The sequence below is a fragment of the Opisthorchis viverrini genome, assembly GCF_000715545.1.
Source record: "Opisthorchis viverrini unplaced genomic scaffold opera_v5_118, whole genome shotgun sequence".
NCBI lineage: Eukaryota > Metazoa > Platyhelminthes > Trematoda > Opisthorchiida > Opisthorchiidae > Opisthorchis > Opisthorchis viverrini.
Genome location: NW_008751774.1, coordinates 1,377,562 through 1,389,519, shown reverse-complemented (window position 1 = coordinate 1,389,519; position 11,958 = coordinate 1,377,562). Strand labels below are relative to the sequence as shown.

Below are 11,958 nucleotides of genomic sequence, written 5' to 3'. Positions count from 1 at the left end.
TTCGTGTTGAACTGTCAGGCTTTTATAGTGTTTCGGATTAGCTTTATTCCTGCTGGCGGACTCAGATCAAAACAACCGCAGACAAAGCACTTGGACGAAAGTAACTCGAAAAAAATTTGAAAATAGTCGTGTTGTTTGTCACGGTCAGTGTGAACCGAGGTCTTCAACACTGGTACACGACAAAAAAAGTTGGTACTCCTCCAACTGTATCATTCCCCATATATGTGAAGCAAAACAGTAAGGGTTGTTTTATATTTTAATAGGCTATATGTTCCTTTAATGATTGATGGCTCGCTGGTGCAATTCTTTTTGTAAATGGCTGTTAACGAAATACGATAGGTGACTTTAGAGGGAAATCTTATGATCATCGTCAGAATAGCCCAAGCTACAAATCCAAGTGTAAAACAGCACGGCTTATTTCTTTTGTTCTACAAAAGAGCAGACCTAATAATGCAGATATTTTCTGAAAACTTTTGTTTATGGAATACTTCGAGAAGTCTACTCTCGTAGTAAACACCACCATAGCACTAAGTTCACGGATGTGGCCTGTTTGCAAGTAATTTGAAAGTTCAGATTCTGCTAAAAATCACTTGATAATGGGCCTTACTCCCAGAGGTTTCACACTTAAATGTTGTTTCAAATACTGAGATCCCCAAGAGTGTGGTCGAGTCCGATAATAAATGCTCTGTGAATGCAATGGTTACTTGTTTACCTTAAAACTTCCTAATTGGTCGGCGGTGCTAGGCAACTCTATTTACTGTGAATGCAAACAGTAGTAGAAGGTTGTACTGAGGCCCGTAGTATGAAGAAACCCCAGTCTTACGAATAAAGGCGTCCAATGAGAGTTGATCTCCATCCCGCACATTCTGATGCAATCAGGAAAGAACTCTGCAATCAACATGAGTTGAATCTCGCCCATATTGGTTCATAAAACTTGGAAAGAAGCATCAATCCATAAACAATCAAGTATGCTTAAAACCCCATTGCCAGTTTAAACACCATAGTACTGAGTCTCTTGCTTTTCAAGTAGTCAAGCAGAACTGTCTTAATATTACTGAAAGCTGGCTTGACCCACCAAGTCACGGCATGCAAATGCATTCATCCGTTGCACGCAAACTCCGTGTTTTTTAGTGCCCTACAAGCACGGTGCAGCTGGAAAGCTAAGGTTCTCCCATTTATTTAAGTCCTCTTTTCCGAGTTCTTAGACTATCATGGATATCCGTTGCATTGTTGCAAAATTTACATTTCAGCAACCGGCAGTGAGCTTTATTGTAAAACGTATCCTAACACTACCGTTGGTTTGTGTGCTCTGTCTGAGCTAAACTACATATACAGGCCTTTTTCCCAGTGTTCTAAAACCAATCAACACAATCAGTCAATCAACACAGTCAACCAATCAACCAATCATCACAACGATATATCTACAATAAAGTGTCTGCACTCTGGCTACGTTGACTGATCTACCCATTTTATAGCCATCTAAAAGACAAAGATGGAATAGCTTTTGAAATTTCATCTGAACTTCAAAAATGCATGCTGTGCTGTGAATAGCGATGCCGATTTTCAATCTCACAATTAAGAGCGAAAAAACTTCGTTTTGATACTACAAAGAAACCAAACTGCAGTGGAACTTTGCAAGTTTGCGAGTTTGCGCATTTCACTAGTTCACAGTGTTCTAAATACCACGAATAGCTCTAGCTCCACTTCCTTGACTGGAGTGAACTGAATTAGATTGAGTTAGTGTCGGCAAGCCCAAAGAACTCCAAGCTAAAAGTAACTTGCAGAGGGAATACCAACTGCACTGTCGCCTGTTGGAGCAGGTGAGTAAGATTATCTTGCGAACTTCGTTTTACTTGTTGGACTCTCAGCATAACATAAGGACTTGGTGAACAAGGTGAGGTTCTTGTATGCCTGCAAGATAATTTTGCCGCCGTACACCAAAGAGTGGACAAAACGCGCAGTGTAAAGGACAGTCATGCGATCACCAAACAAAGAATTTTACGTATGCCGCATAATTTGAGTATCAAAATTTTGCAATTTGTTTCGTTTTCAATAATAGTCACTCTGCACGGTTCAGTAGGAAAATGCAAACTGAAAGCAAATTGTACAGCGTACTGATAAAGGGGAAGGACGCTCTTCGGCTGCACCTATCTGGNAGGCCAAGATCGTGTTCATAAATCAGTTTAACCGGCTGACCTTTATTCAGAAGATGCCCTGCAGTTAAAAAACCGGTTAATGGATAGGCGGTTGGTGTCAGCTTGAATGGAAATGTACGGAAATCTCAAAAGTGATATTGCCATCGAGACAAAACTTAAAAATTTGCCCGTGAAGCGTCTTGCTTGAATTTTGTTGATGCCATTAACAACTGCTACCATAAATAAAAGTTAGGCCGGCTTATATACATCTGTTTTTCTACTGGTAGCAAATTGCTTATCAAAGAGAAGTGGCAGCAAAGTCAATCAAAATACTACTTCATCTTTGTGCAGGTAGTTTGTATTTGAGTACTACGATTGACCATGCATCAATTTGTTCTGCTTTTATCAGAAATTTATAAAAAGTGAGAATATATTAAATACAACTTTGAAAATTCTTTGTGTAAATAGTGCTGAGTAGGCGACCTGCTTTTGATCATCCTCTTTGGAATTGTGGTAACCATATTATTATTCTTTATATAATGGGCGTAGTTGTGCTCTGCTGATTCTCAGACATGAGTTTATCCATCAAAGATTGTCATCATTCAGTGCCAAAAGTCACCGTTGCTTTCTTAGCTCATCCGTCATCCGTGGTGGTAAAACTCAGTAAAGAAACTTGGAGCTCTGGTTCATCCCGCTTCAACGTTTTTTTAAATAAACTACTCATTCGATTAGAGTAATTTACTAGAAATTTAACAGATAGGGTCCGAGATAAATCTCTTTAATCAGTAATATCAACCCCGTTGTTCAACGAATAAACCTTTGCGTACAATCATGCCGAGTTCAAACTATTAGCCACACAATTTCACTAAATGATTATCATTTTAGAACAAATCATGCGAGTAAGCTGCCACTTTCATCAGCTCCTTACGCACGAAACTTTTGATGTAGAGTGTACTTTTGCGCAGGCGCAATACGCATATGAATTAATGCATCCTCAGTAGTACCCCATTTAAAAGTGGACTTTTGAGAGTAATTACCTTTTGCTGACGACAAATAACCGCACCTATCATTTCAAAAGTAGATTTCCACACAAACCCCAATGTCTCTTCTGTAATTCTGAAATAGAATTACTTGATCTGCGTTTGCGCTACAGTCTGCAATCATCTATGATCAAATTAGACAGATTATGCCCACCAACTCCTGACCCAAATTTTGTGAGCACACGTAGCTTTTGAAACAAAAGTCTGAAACACTGAGTCCTGTTGTTGAACGCTTTTTTTCAGACGTTCTGCTTGTGTTTCACCTTCTTGTTGATGTAAGCGCGGAAAAATAATTTACGGCTTTCCGGAATGCCTGCCCGTTCGATACTGAGTAAACTTTTTTCTGGCCATAGAACAACTGGGGCAAGTTGCTGATTACAAGAAAAACAGTCCGATAAGTAGCACGTGGGTTTGGATGGTAGCGGAAGATTTTAAAGTCTTTGCTGAATTGTGCCGGAAAGGCTCAAAAATCTTCAATTATTGCTATGGATAAAAATATCGCTTTTAGCCTATCTGTTTCTAAGTCCTAACGTTTTATTTATCCGATTCACTGTAAGGACTTTTGGCCAGAATATGGGATTGAAACCTTGATGGTGCGCGAGTATTAGGGTTACCAGACTAGAAACTCACGGTTATTACAGTGGATAGGCGAATGACTCATTGACACAGATGATCTGTCAAGGGTTTTGTTGTTTAGCCGATAACAGAAAGTAAGCTGACCGGTATCTCCCCAAACGCTCGTTCGAAGCGCACCGCTGCAAATTTCGCACAACAAAAATGTAAAACGGTTACACCTGGTATTTTTAACGATTACAATATGGAACGCTTGTCTCAATAGGGCGTTTATTTGGCAACAGTCGATCACCAGTTAAGGTAAAACATGGACAAATGAAAGGGCGAACAATATTGGGACGTAACGTATTTTTATCTTGTCCTTCTATCTAGAAGTAAATAAAATTAAATATCCAGACTTGTCCTGACATTACTCTTCTTTATTGCGTTTTAGAAAGTATTGCCGTGATGAATGCAGGTGAGCAGCTAGGTTAAAGCCAAAAGGGACATCTTTGCCTTCTAAATGTTCTTTGTATGTTCTACGCAGGGGGTTATAACCCACAGGAAGTGAAAATAATGAATAACTGGTTGTTACCTTTGCAGACAGAAGTCGTGGGGAATCACGATCACTTGCAATGTAGACAACCGCAAGATTGATATTGTGGTCTGAAGAAAACCCACATCGCTGTTCTCAAAAGTATGACAAACGCCCGCTATTTAAAAGGACCCACATAGATCTGCCAATCGGAAAACGGATTGTTTGGTCAAACACAAAGTTCTCCGAGATGACTTTTACCAATTAATCTCATGTTATGATGTTAATCAGCACAACGATAGAAATTACTTCCACAGATACTTTCTTGTCGTAGCGCGCTTTTTTGAGCCATTCCTAACCAGGTCTTACTGGATGTTTGTAAACTCTGTCAACCAACTATAAAAGGATTCAGACGCCATAAGTATTTTATATTTCTTTTGGAAACTAGTAAATTCATGACATAATTGCTTAGTTTTTACTGCCCATTGAAGGCTATTTGTATGAAAGTCGTTCACAAAGTTCCCAATAGCGAAAAAAATTTCTAGAATTAATGGAATTCTAAAGTTTGTCAAATACCTGCCGATATTTATCCATAAAGATGAATATCTAAGCTTAAACTAATTGTCAAGAGAAGTTACTGACTTGCGGTAACATTCCGGTCTATCTTTTAGCGCACCAAAATAAGGCTGCAAAGTATACGAAGAAAAACGTTCATCAGGAACAGAGGTTGGCCACCTTAGAAAACGAAATCGAGATCTAAAGTAATCAGTATCTTTCTGTGGGACTACAGGTTCAGCTATCCAGCACGGTACAATATAGCATGCATAATATCGTGTTTCAACCATGGGCTAATGTGTAGCGTGTAACTTTTTCTCATCCAATTTTAATTGCTATTTTTCGCAAGTCATTGGGGACGCCATTTCAGTAAAGTCGTGATTGATTTTGTTGCGACACGAAATGCCAAATCGCAACTGGACCCGAATCCATTTCCAACTAAGCGCAAAATGCAACATATTTTGGCATGTGCAAAGCTAAAAGTTTTTTTCAACTCGAACAAAGTTCATGAAGATTGGTTAGGAAGTCTTAATTTCAAAGTTCGAAATACATCTACATCTGCCGTGTTAAAAAAGCTGTTTTTCTTTCTCTTGAAAAAGTTATTTTCTTTCTATTATGATCTAATAGCACACGATCTGCTCATTCGGCTCATAATAATGCTCACTCTGATCAACCTGCTATGCGCATGAAATTTCCAGAAGCCAGTGGAACAGGCGTCACTCTCGAAGGTCAAACAAACGGGGTTTTTTCATACTCCTCGATGAGTGAGAACTGGCGGTCTTCAATAGTGTGGTGTTGGCGGCGGTTACTGGATATTATTTGCCGAAGTACCGGAAAAATTTTCTAATCAGATAAATATCCCCGCTGCCATTATCACGGACAGGGTTTTTGTCTAAGATGCATATCGCCAAAAAGATTTGCTAGATAATATTCAGTCAGCCAACGACTATTTTCGCACATACAGAGAGCGTAATGTAATGATAATTTCTGGATACTGCGATGGCGGGCGCAGTAGAGTGCGACTCTTAGTGGCAAGAGTTAACTGACTCTGGTTCTGTTTGACTCTCTCAGGACATAACATGGCTTTGGGGAAACCCTGCCTACTGAACCCCTAGTGCATGTTGAATGTGATAAAATCCTCGGTTGAAAAAAAGCAGAAAATTATGATACACACACCACGTATTTTTGATACACTTCATTGGATAAACATTCATGATGGAGGCTTCTTTACGCGAATCCACCTCCTTATGATGATCCATCTACGAAAAGCCATGGGGGAATTAAACTCAAGGAAGGGAGAAAATGGCTAACAAAGGAACATAAGTCACTTTTTTAACAGTTGTATGTTTCTATTGTCCGTTGTATATCTAGGATAAACACAGAAAGACTCTTTGATAAAAATACTCATGCTGTGTTTTTAGTGAACAATATGCTTCATTTGCGTAAGTTTATTATTCACATTAGTAATTCAGGACTGGCCGGCAATTATTCAATGACCTTCACCGTTACTTTTTTTATGACACTCCTTTTATGACACTTTTTTTATGACACTCCTTGAATGATCTGTCACTGAAGCGCATTATCACCTTCAAAACACTTACACTTTATTAACTTTCTTAACGCTGCTGTTCCCATGTTACTTTATTTTATCTTTCATTTATTCCAGTTGCTCGCTCGGATCATGGTGAGTTTGTTTTGCGGCTGCATTTGATGTTTCGTCCCAGATACTATCCTGTTGATCATACGGATGCAAGAGTAGCCAATAATCCAACGTCGCTGCTTGAGCGCCCTGGCAAACATCATGAAAGATTTCGCTAAAATTCTTAAAATGAGTTTGTGAAAACTTTGAAACGTTGCAAGACATTTGACATACCTGTAAGGGGTTTGCATTCCTGAAATTCTGTTCCTTCTGCTGCATGCAGCCTGAGACATCTTTTTCAAACAGTTAATCATCTAAGTATTTTCATCGAATCACTAGGCTTTTCCTCAAAATTTTCTGAGATAACGCTAGTGAAGCCTAAATAACCTAATAACCCTGCCAGTCTTGTGAGGCCAAAGTAAGAGCAAAATACCTGCTACTAGTCACCTCAATTGGCATCTAAATTACTTACTAATCACTGCTAGCAGTATCTAGCTAGCTCTCCCATAATGCGTATTCTTTCCAAAATACAAAATATGATCGCCGTGGCACTATTGTTCATCAGTAGATTTGCCCGGAATGAGGCTTTACTGTCAGCAAAGCCGATAGATAAGAAAGTACTATTTTACGATATCAGAATATGGTGGGCATTCAGTTTGAATGAGCATAAGATGCTACAACTAAAATGCCCGTTCGAGAAGACGTATTACGAAACTATGAATTTCGTTGAGTAAAAGTGGAAATGTGCTGAGTCATCGTTTATCGGCACTGAATAGCCCGTCACCTCTTCCTCATATATCTTCCTATTGAAGCAGACGTCGACTAAAGTTTGGTACACGAGGTGCGGTTAAAATAACTGGTAAAACAAAACTGACGGAGTGGATCATCGTTAACATAAATCCAAGTTTTACACCGTGATTTTTTTGAAATTTTCCACTGGTTGCATCAAACTGTATCCTCTCTATTCAACCAAGCGTTATTTATAATCAAAACAACAAACTGAAAAACAGAACTGATAGTGCCATAATCAAAGGACGTTATCGACACAGTTTATTTTTCAAGGTAACATTAAGCTGAAACTCAGAAATTACTAGGTTTGAAAATCCACCACTTTGCAAATAGTAGTCGATTACGAGAACGTTTTTCTAACTGCTGTAAACCAGATGTAAATTTAATTGCCAAAAGCTTCAAACATGTTCTGATCGTCTATATCTGCCCATCTTTCACATGCAATTTCAGAAGAGGATTTTCCAAGTAAGCCCCAACATGTAAAGCCGCCGTAGTTCTTCAACCGCAAAAAAACGGGTGTTTAAGTGATCCCGAAGGCACAAATCGAGCGCGATCACAATTGTTTGTAATGGACAGTCTTGTCCATAATGAAGCCTTTAGCAAAGACAGTAAAGTTATGAGCGAAGTTTTCCGAGAAATAAGATATCGCCAGACATCCGTGTAGTAAACATCCGCCAAATGTTTGGTCCGTATAAAGCAAACAAAATTGGATGGGTGCGTTTCAAGTACCAGAGGTAAAAGCATGACTGTGTGATTTTTGCACCATACTGTAAGCCTCTTCGTTGTATTTATTGACCGCTGTAGCGGCGACCGCATTCTGACTTCTATCCAAACTAATCTTTGTAATTCTTTCGCTATAATATTGCTGAGTTTCAGTGAGCTTTAAGGAAAACTTTCACCACTGTTCAACCTCAGAATGATTTTCGGCAAAAGTTATTGAAGATTACAAAAATATATGCAGATTGGATTTCAACTCAAGAAAATGTCGACCACTGATGGAAGCTGTCCCATAAATGTTCGAAATATTGCCGAATTCCATTGCTACAACAGAAAGTAGTGCATTTCTGTAAATTTATTGTAAAAATTCTTGAAGCATGTCAAACATGACATATGGTTGGTAAAAGTACAAAATTTTCCTGCAGTTTCCGGTCCAAATAGAGGAGGCAGACTTGCTCGTAAAATATGAATGCGTTATACAAGATCAGCTTCTTTATCCAACCGGAAGCTGTGAGTTATTTGTGAGATTGCGCCTCTTAGCGGGAACCCCGAAGGCGTACAGGCTGTCAAGTCTTCATTGCGTTAACAAGAATGCAATAAAAAGGTAAACTTTTTTAATCCGAGTTGTTCGCGAAATTTTTATCAATCCGAATTATTTTGTGTGACCCAGTGAATGACTGCACGTATGAAGTCTTTGCATGTGAGCTTATTTTGTCTTTGTTAGCGTAAAACTCGCTGAAGTCTAACTCTCAGGAAGTTGAAAAAACGAGTCATTTTCTATTTCTAAAATAAGGCAATCTGACGCCGGCTGTGCGTAAGTTTTGCTCATACATTTACAACTCTGCGGAGTGGTATTTATTGACGAAATCTAAGTTCGATCAAATCGCTTGCTGTTTTCGCTTTTTATTCATGTATTATTATCACAAACAAATTTCACAAACAAATCATATCGTTGAGATGACGCAGCAACCAACCGATGACATTTTAGGGTGCCAAGAATGACTATGTACGTGTTGGACTTCCTTTATTGTAACCTTTGACTTTTTCACAGGGAAAAATTTCACAAAAGGGCAGACACCTTGTTGTGTCTTCCTGAACGGTAGTGCAACTCTGTATTGGTCCCTTGGCTTCCTGCTCCGCCAAATAAGGTATATCACAAGGTACTGTAGCTTTAGACAGCCCCTTTACGGAGACAAAGGAAAATTATTACAACTGTACTTATAAGGTAGTCACAAAGTGTTCCACAAGGTCATTCAGAATCTCCGTGACGGGGCGAGTAGCGTCGATTCAAAAGTGCTCGACTCGGAGTGGCTGACATTCTGACCAATCAGGACACAGCTTCATTTGGTCCGTGTCCTGCACGTGACACGTCCGTCCAAACGATGTGATATTCGGCTATTAGGGAAGGCTGGTTACCAAACCCACCTCAGCACAAAAGTGTTATCACAGTTCTGGGACAAATTTCAGCGTGACTGTTTATCTACAAAAGATAATATTTCCATTGCCACCTACCAGGATTCAATGTAAATCAAAAGAACCAAATTAGTTTGCAGATGAGTGTATATTCGCTAGTTTCGTGCAATTTGGTTTCAAGTAGAACATAAGGTTGACGGAAACCCGGGGACTGCGCCTACCTGATGAGCCCCAAGAAGGGCGAAACCGGTCGTGGGCTGTCGATGGATTTTCCATTATAAATTTCACAAAATTTTATCCAAATTGTATTCAAATATTCGGAGACCTGAAGTACATACATCCACTTTTTTGCTAGGTTACACTAGCACCCTGAGTAAGTAAACCCTTTTTAGCCACCATTTTGCTAGCTTAAGCATAACTTGGTTGCCATGACAGAGGGCGATTTATGTGGACATATGAAGCAGTTTTGACGATTTCAAGAAAATCGAACTTGGGAAAAGGCATTCTGAAAAACCAGGTTTACAAGGAAAAAGCATCTTTTTGAGATTGAGAGGTGCATATCTCAATATAAAAGTGCCCAACTTTGGTGGAGTTGACTTTGGTGACTGGGAAAGCGAAACGGTTTGAAGGTAATGGGCTACTTCTGATAGAAACAATCACCTCGGCTTTTGGTAACTCTCTCAACAGCAAAGAAACTATGCTTTCAGTACTGTTGTTTAATAGTCCAGTGCCTGCTGGTGTGTACATGTGGCTAGTCTAAGCGTGACAATCGACAAAATTTCCACTCGTTGTAGGTGATGGCATGCTACGTAGTACGGGAAACTGAAATTTTACGAGAAAACCTACCGGCTTTATTATTGAATGCCATATATATCTCTTAGATTGAAGTAACCTAAAAGAATTCGGAGTGAAATTTCGGAGCTCAAATTCCCACCAGTCACATGAATTTTTTTGGAGCAGAAGGAAGTTTAGTCAAAGAGTCAACATACAACTCTAACAAACTAGAATGTCAGCCAAATTGAGCATCAAGGAGTTGTTCGTATCGACCATTTTGCTTGGAGCTGATTTGTACTCACCGAAGACGCTCTCGTGTACTTCAGAAATGCATCTGAAGGATTTGACTGGTAAGAACTGTTGTCGTAAATTTGAAATTTTATTGCGTTTATTTCCATTCTGGATATCTATTTTGATGTCTGGATTAAAAGTCGTAGTTGAAAACTTGATGCTAAACAGAGAATACTGTGTGATCGTTATTGCAAGGTCATCTTTTGTTATTTGGTTGGGAGTACGAGATTTCTTTATGTGACAGCCGTAACATGGGTCGTACATTAGTTACCATGAATGTTATGGTGTACGGTCGTTCATCTCTTGACAGCACAGAACTTCCCATTTGAAGGACGCCTCAATGTTAGAAAGAAACGTTAATTTAGGAGTAGCATTTTATAATAAGCCCAAGAGTTGACTTTCTACCGGAGACTTTGTGGAAGATTTCACAAATGAATATAGAAATCCAGGTTATCGCGGCCTCTTGGAAACCCAAACTTAATGGTTCTGCGCTCTGGTCAGTTCAAGTAAAACTAAACTTACAATTTCAGTTGCGTTTAAAAGAAAGCGGAGTATTTTACACAAAACAACGGAAACAGTGAACGGTCTCTCACCAAACGTTTTCTGCGGCATAACCTTTGAGCTACCACAGCAAGATCGTTTTATAAGACAGACTTTCTGAAGACAACCAACAGTTGAATGCACAAGAATTTTAAAACTATTTTGGCTGCAAATTGAGCAATGGGTAGAACTTACGTTTAACAGAAGATAAAAAATTGATACGTGAAGCTATTCAGTCGTAGGCTGTTACCGAAATTGTAGTGTGAAGTATATCCGACGTTGTTGAAGAAAAATATCTTTAGTGTTGTCAATCACCGAAAGATGAAGGACAGAATTCCTCTGTTTGCACTCTTTCTGCACCAAAAACTGTTCATCTCTAGGAAAAATCTCTTTCATGCAATTTTTTGGGTTGTATGAGTTTCACTCGTGAACTTAGGAGAAATTGTCCTATCTCTAAAGCATTTTCCAGAGCATTTTCCTCAAAGTCAGTCTGCTACTTGTTAACCAAGTAAAAGTCGCGTAATTTGTCGGTTTGGGCTGATTTTTCTTCAGAGGCGGTTAACCAACGTGAGTAGATTGTGAAACACTTTCGGTTCGCAAAGCATTCAACTAGTGCCCTTCAGTTTGAGTTTGACTAATTTATACTGTTGTTAATGATTTTCGATGAAAACGTTCGGGCAACAAGACTACCGAGAACTTTTTTGTTCATATCAGTTGGTTTTTCTGCAGAATGTTGAGATCCTTTTGTTTTTTGTAGAAAAATCGGTTCTACGATTTTGTTTTGAGGCAAAAATTTACAATGGATTCATCAGCAAAGCCCTACTAATTACAAAAAGCATCGAAAACAAATGTAGTCTGAGTCCGCTTTAGTGATTATTGACTCTAGTACTCTCGTACCACACATAAAGGAAACTCTGGAAAGATATATCTAATCTACTTTATATCAAAAATTATGATAGACAAAGGCGTATAGAGAAA

The 11,958-nt window shown here is 39.0% G+C and overlaps 1 protein-coding gene across 1 annotated transcript in view; it reads left to right on the top strand.

Moving 5' to 3' along the window:
- The window catches only part of T265_05963 (hypothetical protein), a gene marked incomplete at both ends in the record, with an annotated part of 68,900 nt that overhangs the window by 47,121 nt on the left and 9,821 nt on the right, over positions 1 to 11,958 (top strand). Inside the window, one exon of the mRNA XM_009171110.1 lies at positions 6,484 to 6,501. Coding sequence (XP_009169374.1) covers positions 6,484 to 6,501 — 18 coding nt within the window. The remainder of the gene's footprint in view (positions 1 to 6,483; positions 6,502 to 11,958) is intronic.